General features: G+C 42.2%; 2 protein-coding genes across 3 annotated transcripts; one reads left to right on the top strand and one right to left on the bottom strand.

Moving 5' to 3' along the window:
- Positions 1–37: 37 nt before the first annotated feature.
- kctd10 (potassium channel tetramerization domain containing 10) lies at positions 38–8,189 on the top strand. 2 transcript variants are annotated; one of them, XM_042101175.1, is made up of 7 exons: positions 38–118; positions 807–1,020; positions 2,036–2,205; positions 4,445–4,531; positions 5,045–5,097; positions 5,367–5,562; positions 5,849–8,189. In XM_042101175.1, exons 1-7 carry the CDS (start codon positions 116–118, stop codon positions 6,065–6,067), a joined length of 942 nt encoding a protein of 313 aa, XP_041957109.1. In that variant the 5' UTR covers positions 38–115; the 3' UTR covers positions 6,068–8,189. The 2 variants fall into 2 exon arrangements, with proteins under 2 accessions (XP_041957109.1, XP_041957108.1); XM_042101174.1 differs by lacking the exon at positions 38–118 and adding an exon at positions 180–209.
- Positions 8,002–24,269, bottom strand: myo1ha (myosin IHa). The gene is made up of 32 exons (XM_042101599.1): positions 24,264–24,269; positions 23,389–23,529; positions 23,038–23,153; positions 22,104–22,302; positions 21,767–21,847; positions 21,473–21,652; positions 21,267–21,365; positions 20,474–20,587; positions 20,279–20,350; positions 19,741–19,860; positions 17,771–17,838; positions 17,461–17,566; positions 17,075–17,155; positions 16,245–16,336; positions 15,986–16,080; positions 14,892–14,938; positions 14,329–14,409; positions 13,885–13,990; positions 13,546–13,663; positions 13,121–13,234; positions 12,783–12,859; positions 12,627–12,695; positions 12,441–12,525; positions 11,898–12,060; positions 11,612–11,695; positions 11,288–11,381; positions 11,125–11,180; positions 10,846–10,981; positions 9,216–9,286; positions 8,983–9,080; positions 8,791–8,890; positions 8,002–8,494 (listed from the first exon to the last, which is right to left on the bottom strand). The coding sequence occupies exons 1-32, from the start codon at positions 24,267–24,269 to the stop codon at positions 8,468–8,470; spliced, it is 3,096 nt and encodes a 1,031-aa protein (XP_041957533.1). The 3' UTR covers positions 8,002–8,467.
- Between the last annotated feature and the right edge of the window lie 3,493 nt (positions 24,270–27,762).

Raw genomic sequence — 27,762 nt, 5'->3', positions numbered from 1 at the left:
TATGCGCTCTCATGAACTTTTACGAATTAAAGAATGAAACGCCAGTGAAAAAGGACGCCACCTAAAACCGGAAGTGTGTTTTGTCTGATTCTAAGGTTCGGAAGTGTGGGGTTCTATGGTAAGTTTCCTTATTTTGTGTGTTTTAAAGTTATATTTATATGCCGTGATATAGCTGAACAGCACTGTACTTTGGTATGCTACTTTTAAGGGTACGTAATACAATGGAAAAAGCAGATGTTTGTAACTCCCTTCTTGAATAGTGGACCTTGATAGCAGCTAGTCGTTTCTGTGAGCAATGCTAAGTGCGTATCTTGAATGTTAGCTATTAGCTAGCTAGGTATGATAGCAGGTTAACTTCTGTTACAGTAAGTTAAGGAGCTAGACATTACTAACCACAGCTACTGTTCGATTTAATCGACTGTCATGTTCTGCTACTTTAACCATCCGCCCTACATAGTGTCACTTGATTGTGGTATTAATAAATAAAGGTGATCAACGTTATCACTTCAAGTTATTGGCTAGCTAACACCAGCTGATTGCACAAAACCAAGGAGCTGGTGACACCAAGCGGACCCAATCTTTTTCCTTAATTAATTTGGGTTGCGTTACTACATTTTTAATAGGGTCGATGGAGTTTGATGTTGTGATGGGAAGGATACGTGAAATAAACAAGCCGGCTGTCATTTGTTTAAATCATGAAGATACAGTTGATATGTCAGTAAAACGTTATGGTGAAATCGATGTCTAGAAGCAGGCGCTGAGATCAGGAATTGTAATGTGTTTTATCATGTCCACTCTAACTATAGGAAGAGATGTCAGGAGAGAGCGTGGTGAGCTCCGCGGTGCCGGCGGCTACAACACGGACCACCTCGTTCAAGGGTTCGAGTCCCAGCTCCAAATACGTCAAGCTGAACGTGGGGGGAGCGCTGTATTACACCACCATGCAGACCCTCACCAAGCAGGACACCATGCTGAAGGCCATGTTCAGTGGGAGGATGGAGGTCCTCACGGACAGCGAAGGTGAGGCTTGTTTGCATGGCATGCCTACACACACACACACACACACACACACACACACACACACAAGTGGAAAATGTGTTCCTACCGAAGTATATGAGCTTGGGGCCATATGAGCTTGGGCAACTACTGGTTAGGGAATCCGACTTGTGACCGAAGGGTGGCCGGTCCCTGACTGGTAGGAAAAATTGTGTGTGTGTGGGGGGGGGTGATTGAACAGCGCTCTTCCACATCATGGATGAGGTGCCCTTGAGCAAGGCACCTAACCCCCAACTGCTCCCCGGATGCCAGGATTAAGGTTGCCCACTGCTCCTGGTGTGTATGTGTGCTCACTGCTCTGTCTGTGTGTGTGTGTGTGTGTTTGAATCACTACCCCCAGACGCGTAAAATACAAATTCCTTTTATATGTAAGTATACTTGGCCAATAAACCTGATTTACATTTTACAGAGCTTGGTGCTCTACACATTTTCAAAAAATTCCTGAAGACCCAGCTCTTTAGAGAACGTCTCCTCTCATAGCACCACTTACAACAAGTCTTACTGATCCTAGCACTTACCAGCCGTCTTGAACTGACACTCAACTGTTTAAAAACAGCACTCACTGATGCACGTATTCTTACTGTACTCTATCGTTTTTAAATTGTCCTAAAATTGTTGAGAGAATTGTTTTAAAACTTAACTGTTACCATGTTGTTAGTTGCTTTTGTTAAAAATGCGTCAGCCAAATGTAATATAATGTAATGTAATGTAATCTTAAGTTTAAATAATGTTCAGAAGTGTCAACAACTCTGCTTATTGAAAAAAACTCATGAAACATGATTCATGTCAAAATCCACCTCTTTGTGAAGCATCATGGAGCCTGGTCTTTGCAGGGTTATATCTTATATCTAGTAACACTGCAACACAAACATAGTGTGTGTTGGAAATAGACTGCAACAATGTATTGATGCAGTCTATCACAAGTGAGAAGCCAATGTTCACGAGAACCCTCTCTTGTGTGGTTCCTGCTGTCCTCTAGGCTGGATCCTCATTGACCGGTGCGGGAAGCACTTTGGGACCATTTTAAACTACCTGAGGGATGGCGTGGTGCCTTTGCCAGACAACCGGAGGGAGGTTGAGGAGCTCTTGGCCGAGGCCAAGTACTACCTGGTGCAGGGGCTGGTGGATGAATGCCAGGCTGCTTTGCAGGTATATTGCAGCAACTTCCATCAGACTTACATGATCAAGCAATCAAGTCAACACTTACAGTATCTCACAAAAGTGTACACCCCTCACATTTTATTATATCTTTTCATGGGACAACACTGAAGAAATGACACTTTGCTACAATTTAATGTAGTCAGTGTACAGCTTGTATAACGGTGTAAATTTACTGTCCCCTCAAAATAACTCAACACACAGCCATTAATGTCTAAACCACTGGCAGAAAAGTGAAAATGTCCAAATTGGGCCCAGTTAGCCATTTTCTCTCCCCGGTGTCATGTTACTTGTTAGTGTTTCAGATGTAAATGGGGAGCAGGTGTGTTAAATTTGGTGTTATCGCTCTCACACTCTCTCCTACTGGTCACTGGAAATTCAACATGGCACCTCATGACTAAGAACTAGGGCTGTCACTTTTGTGAAAAAATCCTGTTCGATTCTTGAGACATAATTGTTCATTGAATCGATTGTAAAATCGATTTGTCATGTCTAAAGACGTTTCAATTTTCAACACCAAATATAGGACAATCCACGAACAACTAACAGGCATTAGGACGAACGTAAAGGGGGCGCTTGAAGACGCACAATGGCGTGAAGTTTCGTGCAAAATAATTTAGGGCCCATCACTCGTATCTCTCATGTCGCACAGGTTGATCGCGTTGTCCTCAATTTTTTGGCAAAACACCAGCAGCACAGCAGCCGATTGAAAAAGCTGTTTCCGGTGCGTAAAATTGGTGGGAATTTTCTTTTTAGCTTTCGTAATGCTTACTGCACTTCGGAATTCTTTGTTATTTTTCTGCTTGTTCCTGAATTTTGTTACATCTATCTTTTTCATTTGTTTAATTCGTTTAAAATTAATAGTGTACATATTTGGTTAAAATCGATTCCCTATTTTAGTTTTCGAAACTTGTGTTGGTTGGTCCAATCGATTGTGCAATCGATTTTCGAACGTAAAGTGACAGCCCTACTAAGAACACTTTGAGGATCTGGAAAAAGAATTGTTGCTCTACATAAAGATGGCCGAGGCTATAAGAAGATTGCCAACACCCTGAAACTGAGCTTTAGCACGGTGGCCAAGACCATACAGCGGTTTAACAGGACAGGTTCCACTCAGAACAGGCTTCACCATGGTTGACCAAAGAAGTTGAGTGCACGTGCTCAGTGTCATATCCAGAAGTTGTTTTTGGAAAATAGACGTATGAGTGCTGCCAGCATTGCTGTAGAGGTTGAAGGGGTGGGGGGTGGGGGGGGTCAGCCTGTCAGTGCTCAGACCATACGCCGCACACTGCATCAAATTGGTCTGCATGGCTATCGTCCCAGAAGGAAGCCTCTTCTAAAGATGATGCACAAGAAATTCCACAAACAGTTTGCTGAAGACAAGCAGACTAAGGACATGGATTACTGGGACCATGGTCTGATGAGACCAAGATAAACTTATTTGGTTCAGATGGTGTCAAGCGTGTGTGGCAGCAACCAGGTGAGGAGTACAAAGACACAAAAGTGTGTCTTGCCTAGAGTCAAGCATGGTGGTGGGAGTGTCATGGTGTGGGGCTGCATGAGTGCTACCGGCAGTGGGGAGCTACAGTTCATTGAGGGAACCATGAATGCCAACATGTACTGTGACATACTGAAGCAGAGCATGATTCCCTCCCTTCGGAAACTGGGCTGCAGGGCAGTATTCCAACATGATGACGACTCCAAACACACCTCCAAGACGACCACTGCCTTGCTGAAGAAGCTGAGGGTAAAGGTGATGGACTGGCCAAGCATGTCTCCAGACATAAACCCTATAGAGCATCTGTGGAGCATCCTCAAACGGAAGGACATCTCTGTGATGTCATGGAGGAGTGGAAGAGGATTCCAGTGGCATCCTGTGAAGCTCTGGTGAACTCCATGCCCAAGAGGGTTACGGCAGTGCTGGAAAATAATGGGGGCCACACAAAATATTGACACTTGGACATTTTCACTTAGGGTTGTACACACTTATGTTGCCAGCGGTTTAGATATTAATGGCTGTGTGTTGAGTTATTTTGAAGGGACAATGAAAAGATATAATACAATATTTGCAGAAATATGAGGGGTGTACACACTTTTTATTTGTGAGATACTGTACATGACCAGCAAGTGAATTTAAAATTCACTCTTTGCAGTGGAACAGTTTAAGCAATGTGATGCTATGTGTCATCTTTAATGACGTTATGAAATAACACACAATTCCTTCTTCTAGAACAAAGATGCATATGAACCTTTCTGCAAAGTCCCGCTGGTGACATCGTCTAAGGAGGAACAGAGACTCATTGCCACCTCAAATAAGGTAGGTGGAGAATGCCATGGTTGAAATTTGACCGACAACAGAATCTGTTTCTCACACCTCCCTGATTTCCTTGGAAACAGTTTATGAACCCATTAGCCCTTCGGCAAGGGAGTTTTGATAAATTCTGGATGAATGCAGTCATCAACAATGTAAGATTCTAAAATTCCATGCTGTATCCAACGGACCGAGACATTCTTTAGAACATTCATTCCATATTTTCACACTAGTGTGATGGTACCTGCTGAAGTGCACTCAATAGAGATTGCTAAAACACGTGACCAAGATTATAGGTACGTTTGGCAGTTTACATTGGTTTACATGGGCATGGATTGCCGCGGATCCCCAAAATGCTTTGCGTTCACCAATGGGAAAATGCCATAATGACGACACATTCTCAATCTCTATACATTTCTATTTAGGTGTCACCCATCCACATTACATACAGTTCTGTCCAGTTTTTAGCCCTCAATGCTCCATACAGTCGTTGTGCTCATTGCACTTGTTTGTTCACAGCCGACCGTGAAGCTGTTATACAACAGGAGCAACAACAAATACTCCTATACCAGGTAATAATAATTCTTTGACAACCACAAGTACATCTTCAAGAAGAAGAAATCAAGAAATCCGGTGTGATATTGACCTAAAGTGTGTTGAAACATGATGCCTCCCTAAATTCTCCTTTAACTAGAGGGTCATAGTATCCGTTAAGCAGTTAGTGAGGAATTGCTTTTGCGTACTGCCAACTGCCATGCAGAGTTGTTATGTTGCCATGTGCATCTGTAGAGAAGGGGCCATGTTGATTTTTTTTAATTGACTGCTCCTGTCACCTTCACAGCAATTCTGATGACAACATGCTGAAGAACATTGAGCTGTTTGATAAGCTCTCTCTGAGATTCAATGGACGTGTCCTGTTCATCAAAGATGTGATCGGGGACGAGATCTGCTGTTGGTCATTCTACGGGCAGGGCCGCAAAATCGCAGAGGTGTGCTGCACCTCTATTGTCTACGCCACAGAGAAGAAACAGACAAAGGTAACATTAACTCAAACCGTTTCCTGTGGTCAGAATTATTTCCGTCCAGTGTATGTTTCTGCATGTGTTTGTAGAAGTCTGTGAGGTCTCTCTGTGTGTGTGTGTGCTGCAGAGACAGCTGAGTGATAACAAATGCACTGTGCTCTTCTGTGAGCAATAAAACTGACATTTTAAAAATCCAACAATAAATAAGTGTGCTCACAGAGCATAAAACATCTGATCTCAAGCTGCTATCTAGACCTTTTCCCCCTTGCTCTGTGTATGTTTCCTTCGCGTGTGTGTGTAGGTGGAGTTCCCAGAGGCACGTATCTACGAGGAGACGCTCAACATCCTCCTGTACGAGTCGCAGGACGGCCGCGGGCCGGACAACGCCCTTCTGGAGGCCACAGGGGGCGCTGCCGGCCGCTCCCACCACCTGGACGAGGACGAGGAGCGCGAGCGTATCGAGAGGGTGCGGCGCATCCACATCAAACGGCCCGACGACCGCACGCACCACCACCAGTGACCTCTCGCTTTCTCCTCTCCTCCGTCGGTGACCTTTGGTCCCTGTGATTCCGTCTACACCCTCTCTCTCACTTCCTCTGCGGCTGTGCCTTAGAACCACCAGCTCTTCTGCCCCCCCACCCCTTCCTTGTCCTGCCTCTCTCTCTCTCACACACACACACTCACGCACGCACGCACGCACACACACACACACACACACACACACACACACACACACACACACACACACACACACACACACACACACGCAGGCAGGTTTGCAATTGCCTTTTGTCCTGCAGTCAAACCTGAGGTAGCTGCAGGTCATTTAACAGATGGGGAAGCATCTAGGCCAAGGCTCTGAGGAAAGATCGCAGTTATATGTTTGCTTTTGTTTTGTTTTGTCTTCTGTTACAGTGAACAGTGATATTTTGTTAGCAAAAACATAGGCCCCACGCAAGGACATTTTGTTATATCTAAAAAATGTTATTAGAAAGAAAATAAAGCTGCCATCCAGTGTGCAGTGACTGTGCATTAATCATTAGACTGATAGATGGACCGATCTGATGTGCTGTCTATGGTAGGGAGAGCATTGTGCAATCTGGGTTAACCTGACATTTTACTAGATGGATTTACAGCTAGCCTCAATAACACATTGTTTACAGCTAGTCTCAATAGCATAATGGTGATTTTGGCATTGTGTTTTCATGGGGTCCAACTTTACAGGCAAACAAATTCCATTGGTTTCAGGACAGTAAAACATGAGCTAAATCGAGCTACTTTCACTGTTGTACTGTAGTGCTAAATAATTAATAGATGCAGGCTGTGGAGGGACTATGTCAAATATGTGAGTTGCTCAATAGCCTGACTATTCCATCTGTCCCTATATAGAGAGTGGCTAGAGTCTTTGCGCTATTGTCTTCAGTCTAATATGTAGGTGTGCCTCAGAGCCACTTGTGCTTTCAGCGTGATTTCAATTTGATCACTTTTGCATGTTTTTGTGTTGTCTTATGCTTTTTTTTTTTTTTGTCTGAGTGACCTAATTGTACTTGTTGTATTCGCGTGTGTGCGCATATGTTCCAACGGTTTTGTGGTTTCGAATGTATTTCTGTGAGAAGTGCTGTAGTATGCTGCAGGTATCCTGTTGGCGAAGGTGAGATGTTTCTCACCATCTCTCTTGTATGCACTGAGGTGGAGTACAGCTAGTTTTACCTCTGGAGGGAGAAAATATGTTTGTTTTTGTTGTGTGTTTTACCTTTTTTAAAGAATGATTTAAGAAGTATTATTGAAGTTCTGGTTTGTACACACTGTGGTCTTGGTCAAACCTTGTAGAACAACCAGAGTCATTAAATTAAGTATGTATGTCATGCTCATCTAAAACACATCCAAATTATGACGTGAGAGAGGCTATGAACATATCAAAGTCTGAAAAATTTCAATTATTGAAGATTTTCCAACTTGGATGTGCTGTGTCCACAGGCAGCTAGTGGTGGTTTGGCCTCTAGAGGGCGACGTTGTTCTGCAGAAGAGGCAGCCCAGGCTGGGAGAGCTGTAACTGGTCTCCATCCTCCAGCTGCAGTCAGACGGCCCAACAGTCGTAGCACATTATTTTGTACCCCCACTATCATAATCTATGTAGGGCTGACAGATGCGGCAGGAGGACGGCCATGTAGTTAAAACCAGATCATGTTCTACATTTTGTTTAATTAATAACATTTAACCTCATCTCCCTTGAAGTCAGATTGGTAAGTGATCGTGTAGAGGTTAGAACCTGAGACATGGATGGGGAGGTGAGGTGTATGTGTGTGTGTGTGTGTGGAGGGGTATGAGGTGTCAGTTTGATCTGGGGATGATGGAGTAATGGATCTTGTGGCCGAACTGTAACTAGAGACGTCACTAGCAGGAAGGGTGAGTGCCCATTGAACCACCGCTGAATATTGACAGACACATGAGGAGTCGTGTCTCCTTGGTTTTATTTCTCGTTAAGAAGTATGTCCTCACATTTTAAAATGATGTTGTCTTTTTGGTTGAAAACGCTTGTTCTTTGTAGACCAGAAGTGTTTGTACAGAATATGTGAACAATAAAAAAATGTTTTGAATATATTTATACCTAATGTCCCCAATAAAGATTGTCATATTCCTTTTAATGTTGTATGCAGCATTCATCTGTTTAGTATAAAAGCATTATATTGTACATATATCCCTATTACAATAATTACATTTTCTAACCCAGCATTTTAGGACCTGTGCTCTGAAACATTATAAAAAGGGAAGAAAATTATACATTGGTATAGCACAAATATCCAGTGAGACTTTGTAGTTGTTTTCTTGGGTCTATTGGAGGCTTTGAGCATTAGAAACAAAGTAAATGGACTTGAGATTTCATAGAGGATGTCTTTTGGATCTCCTGAGCTTTCTTGGGTCACCGGGACTTGGTGCGGGTGGACACCTAATGTTGAAAAGAAAGTACAAAGAATTTTGACTGAACAGACTAGTCTTCAGTACTTGAGTTTAGACTAGTTTGAACTCTCATGTCAGACGTTTTGGATGTCATGTGAAACCTCAAGGTGGAATTGACATCTAGATGAAATTTAAGTCAATATGTCAAATATTTGCTTCACTTGCAATTATTGGATAACAATATTAACAAACAATAGTATTATCTCTTATATACTGATACAACTTTCTTTCCTTTGCCATTATCTGTTTTAATGTAAGTAATTGTTTACAGAAACTGTTACTTACCACCATTAGGTGTCCATTTTTAGCCTTGTAGCACATGGGTTCTGGGCCAGTGCTGAAGTCTACAAACCCCTCTTTACCTGCCTGGAGGTCAAACTTGATGCTACAAGGAGAAGACCAAATCATTGAGGAAATTCAGTTAGCGTGTGATTACATTCTGGGAATCAGAAGCGCAGATCATCAGCATACACTAACCTTCCCTGCTGGACTTTGATGGCATCTTGCTTGTTTGCGATCACGCTTAGTTTGGTCAGTGCCTCAAACAGGTGATCACACTGCATAATTAGGTCTCCCTGTGAGAAGAGAACAAGTAATGGTCGGACACAACTCACAAAGCCAGTCACCTCATAAAAAGCTTTAATTATCAGCTGGAACTAGAGCCTCTTGGGGAAGACGCAGAGTCCCATGAGACTTCATTAAAAACTCACCTTCTGTTTGGGATCCTCACAAGTAACATGGAAGATTACGATGCCATCACTCAAATTACTGACTGAAATACCTAGTCATAAAATGGACAAGAATGGTTTATATTACTAGCACGAAAATTAATCTGCATTTTTTCAGAAGTACAGTGCCTATAAGAAGTATCCATCCCTCCCTTGGATATTTCAACTTTTACTGCTTTTATAACTGGTCTCTTGATCAGTTTAATTTGCCCTTTTTTAGGATAATTTACAAAAATACAATCTTTAATTTCAAAGTGAAAGCAGATTTCTACAAAGTAATTTTAATTCATCAAAAATAATGGAAAATAAGTCATTGCACAAATATCCTTTTCAATCAGCATTGAGTAGATGTACGTTTGGCTGCAATTAAAGCATGGAGTCTGCTTGGATAGGTCTCAATGCTTTTATGTATAGTCTCATTTATGTATAGTTTTTGCTGTATGCTTTGGCTTATTGTCTTGCTGGTGAGTATATCTTCTCCCAAGTTGTAGTTATCTTGCAGACTGAATCAGATCGCCATCCAGGATTTCCATATATATATTTTGCTGAATTAATTTTACTTTTACCTTGACAAACCTTTCAGGGCCTGCTGTCGAGAAGTATCCTCACAGCATGATGCTACCACCACCATGCTTCAAATTAGGGATGGTGCATTTTTGGTGATGTGTAGTGTTTGGTGTCCGCCAAACATAGCATGTATTCTAATGGCCAAAAAGCTCCATTTTGTTCTCATCACACCAATGAACCTTCTTCCATTTGACCTTGGAGTCTCTCATATGACCCATAGAGTTTTGACTGGTGAAGAGCTTGGGCAAAAGTTGCTTTATGCCTAGTTTCTTCCTCAGCTGCGGAAGCTTTTAACTTCTTCAGAGTTGTCATAGGTGCCTTGGTGGCCTCCCACACCATTATTCTCTCACTGAGTCACTCAGTTTGTGGTGACGGCCTGTTCTAGGCAGATTTGCCATTTCCCTCACATAGATTTCACTGAACTCCAGGGGATGCTTTTGTATCCTTCCTCTCACTTAACTCAATAACCTTTTTTTAGTGTTCTTTTGTCTTCATGGTGGAATTATAGCCAGGAACACTGATTGATCAGTGACTGGACCTTCCAGACGCAGGTGTCTTTATATTATTATACTATACAAATTCATGGCACTTAGGCGATCTACATTTCACTAATTGTGAGACTATTAGCATCAACTTGCTGGACCACTGTTGATTTAGGTCAGTTACTTAAAGGGTGGTGTGTGTGAGTATTTATGCAATCACTTATTTTGCATTATATATTTCGAATTAATTAAGTTTTGTAGTAATTTTCACTTTGACATTAAAGAGTAGCCTGGATGCCAGCCAAACTAGCCCTGCCCACAACTGTCTAGAATTGAGTATGACGACGTCAGGCTAATTAAAGAGGATTTTTGTAAATGATTGTACAAAAGGCCAAAATAAATTGACAGAGTCAATTTATTAAAGCAATAAAAGGGAAAATATCCAAGGGGGGTGAATACTTTTAGACATTGTATAAACTGTACAAATTGTTGAATGAGTCACCAATCTAGTTCTCCTAGACACTGAAAGCCACAAAAGAAGAGAGTATATCCTGTCGAATCACCTTTTAAAGATGCATATGCCACTCTCTGCTTAACCTTGGTCTCGTCTGCAACATACGCTGCAGCCTGGGTGAAAATAAGCTGTCGCTGTCTGGGCTTGAAGCCTTTGCGATCATACTTCACCACTGGAACACTGTACTGGAGGAACGTAACATCAAAGAGGTTGGGAGGCAAGTTGTAGAGGAAGAGCAGATCATATGAAAAAGGCATACCATGACATTTACACTATCTATATTTCCAGCTCCCTCTTAGAGTATCTGATTGACTGATCAGATGCTTACCTTGACACGCTCATGGCGCACCATCTGCAAGACCCTGATGTTGATGTCGTCTTCACCTACATGTCAAACAACATGGAGCCCCATCACACCACAATCAAGGCTGAACTATTCAAGGACCATTTGAATCATGCAAATGTATAGTTTAATATTGCAGTGTACTGACTGATCCTCGTTTCCACAAAAGGATGGGCAACACTCTGTGGGTAGGAGTCTTTCTTGCCCTTGAATATGGCACTAGTGATTGACTTCAGTGTCAGCTGTGAGAAAAGGGAAAATGTAGGCGCAATTTATTAACCACTGCACATCATGCTTTTTGGCTTTTTGACCCCATTTTGGATGGGGTCATTGATGGTGAATGATACAGATTTATACACTTTGGTTTTCAGTTCTTCCAATGGTCAACAAAAGTCTGTAGGCTATATGTGATAGAAGGCTCATAGTGGGAAATGGATAGATCACAATACTCATTCTGATTGTAGATCTGTACCTCTGCTTTTCTCTGTGGCGTGATGCCTCGTACGTACTTCCTGACCATGAGGCGGTAGTGCAACATCCGCAGTAACTCTGAAGTCTGAAGTTAAGAAGAGAAGGCCTTATGAAGACCAGATTTAGACTGTGTTCTTGGACAGTTCTCTTTCACATATATTTATGTGTGCGTGCATGTGTGGGTGCGTGCGTGCATGTGTGCGTGTTTCTTAACCAGTATGTATTATTTCCCTACACAGCAAAAGTACCCACTGGACTTGCATCGCTACATTGAAGTATGTGCTTACCTCTGTGAGGACAGGTGGTGGAGTTTGCCAAGTAGTCTTGTCCAGGACTGTTTTGGGGAGGTTCTGTTTCAGTCGATTCAAGTAGTTCTGCCTCACAAATGCCAGGTACTCAGAGTTATCTGTTGTCTTTGCCTGGCCTCTAGTCATATAACCTTTAATAAACCTGAAAAATATTAGGCATGTGTATTTACTGTGGAGACAAACAGATTTAGCATGTTGATGTGACCCCCTTTGATTCTTTGGGTTATGAATTTAGAAATTAAAGTACAGAAGTAGATAGATAGGGTATGCTAATAATGCTGTGACTACACATTAACATTAGAGGTGGAAAATACTTAAATATCGTGATACTCGGTGCCTCTGTATCAATTATCAAAATTGTCATGATAATATACTGAATCGATTTTCCCCCTCATCTCAAAAACATATATTCACACATACACATAATGCCCATAATTTGTAATGTGCCACCTGAACACATCAGCAAGGCAAGTGAGAGAGGACTACTTATGCTACGGAGCTCATTTACTGAAGGGCTCGTACTTCTTGATGACTTTGACAGCCCAGGCTCTCTTCTCCCTCTCCTTTCTGGCCTGTGCTCCCCGCCAGCAGGTCTCAATCTTTGTGGCTGAAACACACCACTGAATGAGTTGCACGGCCAAGCACAGCTTCAAGGTAAAGTGGAAAAGTAAAGTAAAGTAATAAAGCGTTCAGAAAAATAAAACCTACCAGCCTCTTTCTGTTTCTTAAACTCCCCTTTCACCCTGTAACCTTTGTATTTCGCCTGGATTTTAGTTGCTGGAATGTCGACAAATTATATTAATGGGCATAATTCTTGTACAATTTGCAGACAATCTCTAAATCTTTTTCATGTGCAATACTGACCTAGATCATGTTTACAGATCTCATAGGCATCCTCTGTGGCAAATAGCGTTCTAGGATGGCGAATGAATATCTTTGTTCTGTTAAGGAGATGAAAATCATAGATTAGGAAAATGCGCTTCAAAATCTGCCAAGATAAACATGTGGCAAGTACATTTTAAACTGCTACAATAAAATTCCCTGTATTCCATGACTTTGCCCCAAAAATAATACAATTCCCTGTGTGTATGTGTGTATGTGAGTGTGTGTGTGTGTGTGTGTGTGTGTGTGTGTTTGCTCATGAGAATATGTATTTCACCACACACAGACACCTCTAGTAGCTCTAACAGAGAACAGCTCACCTGCCCATTTTATACTCATCATGTTTGTACCCCAGATGCTTGACCAGTGTCTCCACTCCCTCCGCAGCCAGTCCCCGCCAGTGGGGCCATGTGGCTGGACATAGGGGCTTGTACCTGTGGATGGATCCACTTGGCCCTCAGTTTACCATAACAACATCAGTTCAGAATCAGCAGTATAAGTATAAGTATAAGTATATATACTCGTTTGATCCTGTGAGGGAAATTGGTTGGGGTTCAAACCGGCAACCCTCCGGTTACAAGTCCGAAGTGCTAACCAGTAGGCCACGGCTGCCCCCAAAATCTGCCCCCAAGCATCTGAACACTGATCAGTATAAGTGCCTGAATGTGAAGTTCTTTCAGTTTCAGTGTCTTTCACCCTCACAAACACATATATTGAGCTGCTTGAGCCTTGACAGGGTTTTTACCTCTGTAAAAACACATCATATCTGCGCCTGTATGCAAACCCAGCTCGTCTGACCCTGAGGTGCTCCATCAGTCCCAGGTATTTCACCTGATGCCTCACCAGCACATCGTCAAAGTGTCCTGGAAGCCCACAAAGCACAAGCCTACATGACTCACACTTTTCTAAGAACATAATTAGGCACTGAAATTAGATTGTGAAAGAGCATTTTCTTTTAGCTGGAAGACTTAATGTTTACTTCAATTTAATGGAGGATAACATAAGCGTTAATTCTATACAGTCAGTAATGGTCAGCTATTTGTCCATTCTTGTACTGGTAGAAAGGAGAGGAGAGGATGATCACCTGGCTTTTTGGAATCATTTGACTTGAGGCAGCGCACATACCAAGCCTCTTTGGCCATTAGAATCTCTGTCAATTTCTGCAGACTGTTCTTGAACTGAGTTGCAACCTTTTGACAAACAAAACAAAGAGAGATGGGTAAAAAAAAACACATAGTGGCATTACCTTCTATTGTTCTGCACATATAGGGCTCTTAGAGGCTCATGAGACCGTGGGGGAGATGCAATGAAGTGTGCCCATGGAGACTCATAAGGCTGTGGGGGAGATGGAGATGCAATGAAGTGTGCCCATGGAGACTCATGAGGCTGTGGGGGAGATAGAGATGCAATGAAGTGTGCCCATGGAGACTCATGAGGCTGTGGGGGAGATAGAGATGCAATGAAGTGTGCCCATGGAGACTCATGAGGCTGTGGGGGAGATGGAGATGCAATGCTCATGGAGACTCACCGTCTCTGGCCGTCTCCGGATCTCCGTCTCTGTAGATGGAAAACACTGCCTGACTATGGAGTTCTTAGAGTGATGCATCACCTGCAAAGGGCACAAGTGCAACACAGACAGACACATTTGCACCGATTGGCACACACACTTATAGAACACATCACAAACACATTTTACACACACACACACACACACACACACACACACACACACACACACACACACACACACACACACACACACACACACACGTGTGCACACACGCTCACAAACCGGATATTAAAGACCTGACTGTCCAGTTTACCGCTACCGCCTGTTGTATTATTCACGCTAATTCACCTCAAGGGTTAATAATTAAAGAAGCCTTTGAAACAAGTCATCTTCCTTTCACCCAGCACACTTCCCCCTTAATCCCGCCCATCAGCGCCAATAATCATGCACACTTCCCCCTTAATCCCGCCCATCAGCGCCAATAATCATACACATACCCCCTTAATCCTGCCCATCAGCGCCAATAATCATGCACATACCTCCTTAATCCCTCCCATCAGAGTCAATAATAATGCACATACCTCCTTAATGTTCCTGTACAAAAGGTCGTTGTTTTTGTCTATGAAGCCTGGAATAAACCAGAACACAGGGCCCAAGGTTAGAGCCACCCTCATTCAGAACATCGCTCTCATTCCGAGAGGCAATTCAACTCAACAGGTAGGTGGAGAGGAGTGAGAGAGATAGAGATCTGACTCACCCACAACTCAACAGGTAGGTGGAGAGGAGTGAGAGAGATAGAGATCTTACTCACCCACAACTCAACAGGTAGGTGGAGAGGAGTGAGAGAGATAGAGATCTGACTCACCCACAACTCAACAGGTAGGTGGAGAGGAGTGAGAGAGATAGAGATCTGACTCACCCACAACTCAACAGGTAGGTGGAGAGAAGTGAGAGAGATAGAGATCTTACTCACCCACAACTCAACAGGTAGGTGGAGAGGAGTGAGAGAGATAGAGATCTGACTCACCCACAACTCAACAGGTAGGTGGAGAGGAGTGAGAGAGATAGAGATCTGACTCACCCACAACTCAACAGGTAGGTGGAGAGGAGTGAGAGAGATAGAGATCTGACTCACCCACAACTCAGCAGGTAGGTGGAGAGGAGTGAGAGAGATAGAGATCTTACTCACCCACAACTCAACAGGTAGGTGGAGAGGAGTGAGAGAGATAGAGATCTTACTCACCCACAACTCAACAGGTAGGTGGAGAGGAGTGAGAGAGATAGAGATCTGACTCACCCACAACTCAACAGGTAGGTGGAGAGAAGTGAGAGAGATAGAGATCTTACTCACCCACAACTCAACAGGTAGGTGGAGAGGAATGAGAGAGATAGAGATCTGACTCACCCACAACTCAACAGGTAGGTGGAGAGGAGTGAGAGAGATAGAGATCTTACTCACCCACAACTCAACAGGTAGGTGGAGAGGAGTGAGAGAGATAGAGATCTTACTCACCCACAACTCAACAGGTAGGTGGAGAGAAGTGAGAGAGATAGAGATCTTACTCACCCACAACTCAACAGGTAGGTGGAGAGGAGTGAGAGAGATAGAGATCTGACTCACCCACAACTCAACAGGTAGGTGGAGAGGAGTGAGAGAGATAGAGATCTTACTCACCCACAACGCAGTAGGTGACCTCCCCGGCGTAGTGCAGGAGACGGAAATCCCCCCGTTCCAGGGATCTCCGTGTGCTCTTGTCTGCCAGCATGTGCCTATGGGTGGTAAAAAAAACAACAACAACAACCTAACACCATGGTCAAGTATTGCATGTTTCACCGATGGATGGCAAATCAACTGGTACCAAAAGAATAAAGGCGTGAAATGGCGAGAAGTATGTTTGAGAGTGAGCTTCACTTGGTCAGAGAGGAGGACTCACGTGACAAAATGCGGGTGGTGGCCCATCTTCTCCTCCAGCTTCTCCAGGAAGGTCAGGTCAGTGGCATCCCCTGGCCTGAGGCACTCCTCATCCTAGGAGGTGCCAAAGGGATAAAGGACCATTATCCAGATGTCCATTAATCATGAGGTGTGGAACCTCTATTGAAAACAAGCAACGTTCAATTGTTCCTATTTCTATTCAGCCCATTCACTGGCGCTGTTGTTAACATTTCCATGTCATTGGGGAAATCCCATAGGTGTGATAATTGCACAGGTGATTGGAATGCATGTGCCCCTAAGAGTAGTGTGGCTGTAATTGCTTAAAGGTTTAGTATATGATTCTAATCCCATATAGACCCTTTCATCAATAAAAACAAAAACAATGCTTGAACGTTCTATTTGGGCCCCAATCTACTTCCTCTGCATTAAGATAACATATGGAATGTTAAAACGGAAGCCTTGTGGGGCCAACTATGATGCTGATAATGAAACTCTCTTGAAAGGGTCCATACAGTGTTTTGTTTATTGTCAAATTCAGGGAATTTCCTCAGGGATCCTTTAGCTGTCAAAAACCCCAGATGATTGTACACTGTCCTGGCTCTGTAAATATGAAACAAGCATAATAGCTTGGACCAAGCTACATCCAATTCCTGCCAATCAACACGGTAGTTCATGAGCACAGAGGCGATGGGGGTAATTTGATTGGCTATTGAGCTCAAATTCCAACCTCTCTGGAAACCGAATCACAGACTGCATATTTAATGTGACACACTTCTTTTACGTTTCACTGGAGGTTACAGTAACCCCGGACATGATTTGTGAGGATCTCACCAGCACGGCGATGATGCCTCTGTGTTTCTCTTCCACCAGATCACAGATGATTTTATTATTGAAGAACTGCACTGGCTCCCACTGCGGAGAACGAGAAATGAAAGATAAGAAGTTCCACTGAACTGATATTATGATGTGTATGTTGTTAATACATATTTAATATTATGCTAATACTATTAATTTTATGAAAGTTGAGTCAATGTTTGTGATCATGTGATCATAGTTTGTTCATATCTGCCTGTGACATAGTTATAGAAGAATAGTTACAGAAATCCATTTTGTCCCAGCTGTTCTATATATCTAAATGTGGAAGGCCCCCCTCAAAGCACATGTGGAACTCCCAGTCAGTGGGCAGTGCAGTGCAGTATGTGCAAAAGGCTTGTTACCTCGATGCCCTCCGCCTCGTACTCCTCCTGCTCTGCCTTCAGAGTCAGCTGGATGAACAGCTGCTGGAGCTTCTCATTGCAGTAGTTTATACAGAACTGCTCAAAACTAGACACGCATACATACAAACAGACAGACACACACACACACACACACACACACACACACACACACACACACACATTTAGTTTGATATCTGTTTTTCTTGCTTTTTTTTTTGGTTATTTTTATTTAAATACATTTTTTATTTGTTTTATTAAAATCTATAGTTATACCTAATATGGAAAACCATGCAAAGTGGATAATGCATACCTGTTTACATGGAATACTTCAAAACCATAGATGTCTAGCAACCCAATCACTGTCTTTCTACTGGGATCCTGGTGATGGGAAATGCCAAATTAACATTTCCCAAAACAAGCTTCTAACATGGTAATCTAAGATTACCATCAATAACTAAGATTACCAACATAAGCCTACGCTCATTATTTTCAGCTTGTCAGAGACAAGGATATGAAGAACATAATAGTTAGTGCCGAAAGATCTCTCTATGCCTAGCACAAGTAAATTAATGAAACATCTAAAGTGGTGCCACGCTAATCTTTTTGATTCTTGATAAAAAAATTTAAAAAAACTATGCTGTTGTAGTGCATGTCAGCTTTGAGCTGTGAACTTGAATTAAAGAGAATAAAGGGATAGAAATGCAGAAAAAGATTGTGTAGCCTGGTAGTGCCACCGCTCACCCCACGCACGTCACGCACTTTGGGCACCAAAGGACAGAGGGGGCACCCAAATGTAACCAATGAATAGTAGCTTTACTGCTAACTGCGTTTCACTCTTCATCAATAACGTTTACCTTGTCAAAATGCACCATGTTACATGCAAGTTTGATACTTTTTAGGTTCTTTCAATCTCCACCATGTAGCCTACTAGTAGAATGGAATTGGTGGGTCTTCAATACTTGGTTTTCCAAGCATTTACATGAAGCACATGATATGCCGAGTTGACTGAAACGCATTCCATTCAGATAGGTGGATACCAGGCTCATAATTCACTTTTATTTGCAAAACGAAATGTGAAGCAATGTCATTGCATACTTCCATTTCCAAAGCAATGAAGGCTGCTTAAAACAACTTAACATTGTGCATATTATTGTTAATATTGTGCTATCAATGTAACTCAAACAAACAAGGCTTGTAAACAAGAGCTGGCAAAAGGGCATTATGAGAACGTAAAGATCAATGCTCTTAAAGTGACAGTGCACCATTTATAAGTAAAACAGCATTTCTCCAGAAATGAATGTTTAAAAACACACAGTAATAGTCTGTAAATAATAGGCCTTTTATTTTACTTTAGGTGTTTGAGTTATCATTTAAATGTCACTCACTCAAAGCCACTCACTTAGGGCCAGCAGGCCACCATCTTGACATGTCTTTATTAAAGGAACCGTATGTAAGAAATGTATTTCAATTAATCATAAAATGGCCCTGATATGTTATAGACATTAAGAAATCATGTTCATTTCAAATACTTATATCACTGACAACAGTAGTCTGGCCAGGATATTGTCATTTAAAAAGTGAAGTTGCAGCCCTCAACTGATGTTGATGTTGTCATGTTGTGTTTTGGCCTGATGCGCCACCGTCCACCTATCTACTTATCACAAAGTCAGTAGTGTTTCGGCATCCGGGTTGCCAGCTCTGCCAGTCAGAGGGGAGGGGAAGGGGATACAGCGCTCTACAGTAATTTGAAAGTGATTGTATTACCAGCTTTGGCCACAATCTTACATACGGTTCCTTCAAGCTTTGATTTACAATATAGTAGGCTCTCCATTGATTTTAATGAGCAGGCCTTAAAGTTACAGTATTTCTATCACAATGTACCAGACTTTGCCTGACCTTTTGTCGGTTTTTAACAAAATTCTGACTATTGTTGGATTGGATCATGAGCACTGTGCCTAGTGCATTCTACTGTTGTTAGCCTTAAGCCTAGCTCAGTCATTATGCTATACCACATCTCCCTCCATTGGAAGAGCGATGAGCTGCATTGAGCGTAATAAACTGCATTTAGAATGGCAAATCCATATTTCTAGATATTTTGGTGAAAGTAACTTAAAAGTAATTCAATGGTAGTGTTACAATTCAGAGACAGTAATATTATAATGTAACAAATTACTTTGAAATGACAGTAATTAGTAATACATAATACATTACGATTTTGAAGTAACTTGCCCAACACTGGTCATATAAAACTAGGTTGAACGACAGGCGAGGCCTCCAAACCTGATTCTCCAGAGAGTGGTTGATGCGATTTACCAACCAGTTGAATGTGCGTCCATAAATGGCCTTGGCCAAGGCATCCCTGGCATAGATGGCATGGTCAACAGTGAAAGGACTCAACACCTGCAGATTAGCATTGAAGGACACAACAGATGATCTCTCAATATGATCATTAAAATCATTATTAGAAAAAACAGAATCAGAAATGTTGAATTTAAACTTAAAACTGCAGACCAGATGGCAGAATGCACCTTGACACACACACAGATCCTGGGTCAGCTGATATCTACTATCCAGGAACATTCAAGCTGTCCCAGACCCACTTGCACTACAGGGAATCTCTGCCCCTTAAAGCCTGAGAACTCCATGAGAACTCCACAAGAGGAGTCTACAAAACTGTCAAGTCTCCTGAATGGGCTGCATTCTGAGCTATTCCAAAGCCCTGAATTCTGACCTTCTCGCATAATGTATGTGATGTGTATGTGACTCACATAATGTAAAGTAAGAGAGGGCAGTGGCATGTCACCTAGGAAAGACTTACCTCATCGGTTTTGGCTTCAATCTTCCTGTAAGTTAATGCCTCCTGTAGAACCTGAACATTAACACTAAGCAGCTATAGGGGGTGGTGTGGGGTGGTTTGGGGGGGAGGGCAAAAAGACGGGGTCAGCTCATTTACACCATAAAAACAACTTTAAAAAACAACATAATAAACTCATAGAGTAGAAACAATAATCACCTTTGACACCCAGCGTAACTCTGCATGCCCAAATAAGGTGGCAGAACCTTTGCTGTCTCTTTCAAAGTGGACATTGCCCAGATGAAGGACACTGGCAATGATCCCAAATAGATGCTGAGAGAGATGGACAGGTGTGAAAGGAGATATGTGAGGGGAATTTCATTTACACAAAGTCTACAGTTTATGATGGCTCCCCACCATTCTAGTGTCCAGCTACAAATGAAAAAAATACCCTAACAAGACAGTAATAATGATCTATACACACCAGTTACAGAATAGTTGCAGAACATACAGCATACATGCATATGTAACACAGTGCTTTTGTATGCTGGTGGGGGTAGCGTTAAACCTGGGCAAGCATGCAGTAGCCTGAAAAATTGTGGGTTCAATTCCTGGCTTCCACCGTTGAGCTCTTGAGGAAGGCACTTAACCCCAAGTTGCTCTGGGGACAATATAGTCCCTTGCAATAGAATTGACATACATACTGTATGTAAGTCACTTTGGATGAAAAGTGTCTGCTAAATGAATACATGTAAATGTATGTACAGAGGAACCATATGCCATGAGAAATGTTTTACTAAACCCAATTCCAAAAAAGTTAGGACGTTGTGTAAAATGTTATGTTGTGTAAAATGTCAATGAAAACATTTACAAATCATGTAAACCCTAATTAAAAATAAAAATCTCATATCAGTTGTTGAAACAGAAACATTCTACTGTTATTTTAGAAAATACATATGATTTTGTCATTTTGAATTTGATGCCACTAATTTAGAATTGTATGTATCCTTACTTCAATGTCACCCTTGTCAAAGTCAACAACAGAGAGGGCATTTCTCATCGTCTTCCAGTCATTCTTGTCATTGATGGAGCTCACGGTAGAGCATTCACCCTATGAACCAAAGCCAGTCATGTTCATTTATGGACAAAAAGGGACATTTTCACTTCAGGTTACCAACACAGCATAATCCTATGGAAATGTACAGCACACCCTCACACCTGCGCCAGGTACTTGTAATGTTGGACGTTTTTCTCCAAACCCAGCTGCCGCAGTAGGTCTTCCTCACCACTCTCGATCAGCTGGTAGAAAACATGGAAGTTTCTCTCGCCGTGGTTCTGATGGACTACCCTGGACTTCTCCAGGAGGTAGCTGAGTATGTGACCTCCAACTGCATCCCCCTACGTGAGAAGAGGCCCATCATCCCACAGTCACAACAAATTAGACAAATGAACCAGAGGAGCAGCTACAAATCCTCAACAAATCTTCATACTAAGGCTTTTAACCTGCCCTACCTGAGCGTTAAACTGGATATCCATGTACTTCCCAAAGCGGCTGGAGTTGTCATTCTTCAATGTTTTGGCATTTCCAAAAGCCTGTGATGGTGAAATGAGAGTTCAGACGAAACTTTGGGTAAGAAGACTAGAAGATGGTATTGAGAAGACTCTATCTATAAACAGGTGATAGGAACGCATACACTATGCCTTTGTTTGCAACTGTGTGTGTAATAAAAAGAGAGATTCTGTGTGTGTGTGTGTGAGAGAGAGAGAGAGAGAGGGAGAGAGAGAGAGAGAGAGTATTTATCTACATGCATATGAATGTGGCACTCTTCTTTACAACAGGCCTACAGACCTCTAGCACAGGGTTAGACATGAGCATCCTATCCCGCACTGTGTCCAGGATGGCCAGGCTGGGGCAGCTGACCGCGTAATACTGCAAGATCTTCTTGGAGGCCTCGGTCTTGCCCGCTCCACTCTCCCCTGAGATGAGGATGAAGTGGTTGTTGGCCTCCGAGAGCATGGTGTGGTAGGCATTGTCTGCCAGCGCATAACTTTGGACCGCAGAGCAAAAGGTTTTTAATGGAAGTTAGGAATGCGGTAGAACAGATGAAACAGACAGGCAGAAAATTACACAATTTCACACATGTGCATGCAAATAAATGCCTAAACACAAAAGCAACACACACACACACACACACACACACACACACACACACACACACACATTTGTCATGTTAATTTGAATTCTATTCTGCAGTGCCCGGTTGATTGTCACGGCCCAAGAGCTGACGTCGAAACTGAACTCTTCTGTGGAACATTGTCAGATAACTCTTTCCATAATCCGATCAGATTATAATTACTCCTAAATTACACCTTTGAAAATAGAGCCGAGTTTATTTCTTTGTTTCGTGGACGGTGGCCTGGCCTCTGGCTCTTTTCTCTCTCAGTGTTTCATTTACTGGTTTGCTATTGTTACAAACAAGAATTAATGTGGAGACTATTCTATCATGCTCTTGACATCCGCTTCAACTCCTGACATAACATAAATATTTACCTTGGTTTTTCACCCTATAGAGTTATTATCCAATTTAATTTTGACACCACATCTTCATTTTCTTTTTCATGTGCATTCTTTACTTACAACATCAACAATCTTTATATCCCCTTTTTGGATTTTTACACACATAATAGTAACAGATATAACAATAATTGAATTTATATTACTATAAGACGTATCGAGATGAATGTATACACCAAACACTAAACAAGTAAAAACTGATACTAACATGTGAGGGGGTAACTCAAAGAAGTTGACCCCCATGTAGATCTCCATCTGCTTCTTGTTGTAGATGTCCAGGTCTTTATAGGGGTTCACCGAGACCAACAGGGTCCCTATGTATGTCTGCAGGGAAAGGATGATTTAGTCCAAAACATTTCGTCCAGTTCACATGAGTGTTTTTTTCCAGGGTGAAGCGTTTTTTTTCTGATGGCATATGGCAACTTCTGAAGGCATCATAGAATGTTATGCTTTTGCTGATAAAGACAATTGGTATAGGTACATCATATTGTTTATGTTCCAGTTCCTTGGTAAGAACTGATGTTGTTCATAAGCCATGAAGCCATGAACTAGGACTCACATAAATGAGGTCTTCAGAGAATCTTTTCTTCAGGTTGTCCAGGAAAGCTGTCTCACTGGTGTAAGCATCCAACAGCACAAAGTCCTGAATGCCAACCCGGTCTCGAGCTATCAAAGCCCCTTCCAGATCCAACTTTCGGTTCTGATGTCAATCATAGGAAAGAATTAATGATTTTGGGTTAAAAATATTTTTTGTTAATTAACAATATTAATATTAAAAAAAACAATCTCCAGAATTCTATTGCAGTGAAAGGGAATTGGGCAAGGATTGCTATTGTGCTTCCATCCTATTTTGGCCTACATTGCACCACGATAGAAGCTTCTAAACAGAACACATGTTGTTATGGCGATATTTTACAAAGTGGGAGGTGGAAACCCAGTTGGACTATGTTCTGTTTTTCACTCCATTCTACAAAATCAGCTTGCTTTTTCTTAATTTTTTTTAAACGTGGTTCATACCTGCCATCAGAATTCCCAGAAATGAGTTACAGCACATTTCTATTCTATCTCATCTCATATACACATTGCAAATATATATTCCTTAATGCAATTTCAATTCTAATAGCCTATATGTACCGATGTTCTTTCAAGTAGTTTGCCATCTTAAACAAAGATCAACTAAATCAACAGCATAATCTCCTTTTGCGGTTGAACATAAGTGCTGGATTATCCTTCAGGCTTACTCTATGCATGCCAGTCCTGTGTAAGGAGATATCATCGTAAATGGGCAGGCCCTCCTCAAGTTTTTGATTGACACTCACCGACTTCTAAGAGCTTGTTTAAAGAACAGCCACTTGTTACTGGTGATATGCCCTAGAAAGCATATCAAATATCATTCTATTCACTGCACGTTAAACACAGAGAGTTGTAGCGCACCTTCATGGAGGCAAGCCACAGTTAAGATTTGTGCAAGTTGCCTGTAATTCCACCTTTATTGCAATATTGTTTAGAGAGTCAAGCAAGTTAGCATCATTTGAATTACAGTTATAAGACAGGCTTCTTTAGAAGTCGTAAAACATGTGGGTGTTGTCTTTGTATTACTGTTGTTTGGGTTTTCTACTTGTTCTTGTTGACTATTGTTGTATGTATCCTTTCTGCAAAGAAAGGTTTCTCTAACGATGGCTACAGTGAGGGTTCTGGTGGGAACAAACCATTCATCAATGTTTATGCTTTATGGAGCCACTGAGAGCTACGTGAGTGGGGCTTGATGTATCGACACACAAAAAAAACTGTTGTACATTTCAAGTACAGCGGACTGTGAAATATTTTGGCAAAACTGGTTCAATCTGGTCGTGTGAATGTCTTTTTTTTCCAGTTCTTGAATTTGTATCTTCTTTGTGTTTCTTTGAAGGGCAGAAACTAATTTATTATGAACTTTAAATGTAAAAAAAAACTCCAGAGATAATCCATTGAATCTAATTGACTCAAGCTCCAAAGTTCTCCACCTCCACCCCCACCCCCCCTCTTCCCCCCAATAACCCTCGTTACCCCCTACAAAAAACTTTTTCTTTTTTTTGTCCTGTAAATTCCAAAGAAAGGGAACAAAAAGGGGTGCTTTTAAAATGCAGTCTACATTCCATTACATATATTCTCTCTGCATATGCTTTCAGTAATTATTCATTGCAAAACATTTAACGTCACAGTGAATTTCACACTGGCCGGTCTAAACACAATGGAGGAGATTTGGCCTATTTGGGTTGAAGGGGGGGGGGGGGGGTGACCATGGTTGGATTGGAAGAGGGTTGAGGGTGAGTGTGGAGGGGAGGGGGGCAAAGGATTGGGGAGGGAGAAGGGGGGGGTGCATTTGTCTCATCTGAGAAGATCTGGGGCCTTCTTGAGACAACAGCGCCGACTAAATAGTGCTGTAACGGTCCATGCCCCACTGCTCACAGTGACACTCATTTAGTGTGCCCTGTGGCCAGACAATAGACACTTGTTCTTCGGCAGTGTCGGGCTGTGATCTGGGCTTTCTTACATGCTCTCCCCATGCAGCTCAGCTCAGCTCAGCTCAGAGTTGGAGGCGGAGGATGGCAAACAGATGAGAGAGAGAGAAAGAGAGAGAGAGAGAGAGAGAGAGAGAAGAGAGAGAGAGACTTTCTTACACCTGTCAGCTACTGAAAATCTCATCCCTTCTATCTTACATAATGCCTCCATCAACCCACAACAGCAAACCCCTCCACTGATCCCCTCGTCTCTCCCCTCCTCTCCTACACCCCCCCCACTCATCCCTCTCCCTCCATCCCTCTGTCTCCCCCCTGCACTTTAACCCACAGAGGCAGGTGAACAATATCATTGAGAGAGCCCCATTTGAGATGTCAGAACCAATCTCAGTATGTGATGGTGGCGAGAGGATTCTTAAAAAAAAGCAACCCCACCCCCCCCCCCCCCCAAACACACACCCCACCCCACCCCTCCGCCCACCTACAAGCTCTTGCTCCTCCATGGATGGGAACAGGCCTCATTCACAACGATGTGTCTGGAACAATGTAGACATTGACAGGGGAGGGCCTGGGTTCACAGTGTGCACAACTGAAGATTCAGCGCAGACATCATGAAGGCAGGCCGGGCCCATTGTGGTCGTCCCCAAAAGTGTTCAAAGCGAGGGAGCGAGTGTGTTTACAGGGCCAGTCACACGAGAGCGGCCCGGAACTTTCATCATCCCTTGCCCACTCACACACACTGCCCTCCGAATTACACGATCCGTCATAGAGTGTTTCAATCCACGCCGGCAGCAGAGTGAAAAGTCTTTGATGCGTGTCTTTGGGTATTTTACTTTGGTGCATGACAGAGGATTTATTGTCTTGGGATTATCATTTCACTTTTTTTTTTTACAGCAGATCAACTTAAAAATATTGCACGTTTTAGCACACTAAAACTTTATTTGAGCAAAGTGACTGCACATCATGTCTCGTGCCGTTTGCCCAGAGAGAGTCAGCTAACTTATTTAAATTAAATATTTATAATAATATTAATTAATATTTATATTTAAATTCAAATTAATCATTGAATAATCAGCATTAGTGACATTCAGGGATGGATTACTGCACGGGCCTACCAGGCCCAGGCCCAGGGGCCCAAGGGGTCAGGGGGCCCTGAAGCCCAAGCCTTTGCATGGAATCATTGCCTCAATATCAACAAATCAGGATGTAGGCTATGAATCTGATTGAATTTAGTACTGGCCATCCCCAAAATGCAACAGGATACACAAAATCACATCAAACAAATTAAAACATTTCTGGGGGAGGACCCCCAAACCCCCGTCCCGTAATTCAGTGGAAATGCATGGATTCCAGTTGAAAACTAAAAATAATCCAGTTGAAAACTGGAATCCATGCATTTCCACTGAATTATTTTTGGAATCTGATCCCTTATCATACCTGTTCATTCTTACTCGTTGCTCGACTTATCGTGACTAAATTCAAGATGGCTGCAAACGCTAAACTTCGTGAAGATACTGTCTGTATAAATCGTCTTGTAAGTAAACTACCAGTGCTTTTTCAAAGTTCTCAATGTCTCGTTTTAAATGTCAGGGCCCTCGGAAGTCTACCAATGAAGTGTGGAGATACATTGAGCCTCGTAAATGGGTGTAAAACAGTGATTTATTTGCATGGCTAGCCCGATGCCGAAGCACCACTATTGAAAAAGCTTTTGGTAGCATCGGCTAACTAGCGCCAGATTTTGGAGTGCAGGGGACAAGCCGAGATGGGCTATGAGACATACGTTTACACTCGGTATCATGTTTCAATACACTTTAGGTCAATATCACACCGGAATTCTCCTTTAATACATCTGGGCCCAGGGGCCCGAAAGTTCATAATCCGCCCATAATGACATTAAAGTTCAAAAACTTTTTTATTATTATTTTCACTGTTCAAATAATGGTCATAATAATCTATGATATGACCTAATATGCTGAGGAAATAAATTCAAAAGTGCTTCGGGAAGAAGTTTTTTTCACATACAAGGCATTTCAGGCCACAGATATAACCTAGGGGACACAATGCAAATAAATTAACACTCCCCTCAATGTCAACACTATTTCTTTGCATTGATGTGCGACTTTAGAGTTGATGAACTCCGGTGATATGCAAATTCCTTGCTGCAGACATTGCAGAGGACTTTATTTTAATCAACACTTTATGTTTATAAACACCATAAGGCTTTTATTATCAACCATGAGGTTTTTTGGTAAATGTTCCAATCAATGATCTAGGCAGCACATTTTCTTCTCTCCTTCATTTTACAGTCTAATGGTTACTGACTAGAACGGCTCAGGGTCAAAGGTCATACGGAATCGATTAATCTGCGCTATTTTCTTTTATCAGTTATTTTTTCCTCAAATTAATGAATCGAAATTAATCAGTTATATATATAT

This window comes from Alosa sapidissima, chromosome 8, assembly GCF_018492685.1.
Source record: "Alosa sapidissima isolate fAloSap1 chromosome 8, fAloSap1.pri, whole genome shotgun sequence".
NCBI lineage: Eukaryota > Metazoa > Chordata > Actinopteri > Clupeiformes > Clupeidae > Alosa > Alosa sapidissima.
This window is presented reverse-complemented; position numbering and strand designations above follow the sequence as displayed.

Excerpts from the sequence above, each read along its gene's own strand:
- kctd10 (XM_042101174.1), top strand. Across the intron at positions 4,532-5,044 it reads TCATTGCCACCTCAAATAAG|CCGACCGTGAAGCTGTTATA; the intron begins GTAGGTGGAGAA and ends GTTTGTTCACAG. Across the intron at positions 5,098-5,366 it reads AACAAATACTCCTATACCAG|CAATTCTGATGACAACATGC; the intron begins GTAATAATAATT and ends TCACCTTCACAG.
- myo1ha (XM_042101599.1), bottom strand. Across the intron at positions 13,235-13,545 it reads TATGATGTGTTTTTACAGAG|GTACAAGCCCCTATGTCCAG; the intron begins GTAAAAACCCTG and ends ATCCATCCACAG. Across the intron at positions 12,696-12,782 it reads GATCTGTAAACATGATCTAG|CAACTAAAATCCAGGCGAAA; the intron begins GTCAGTATTGCA and ends TCGACATTCCAG.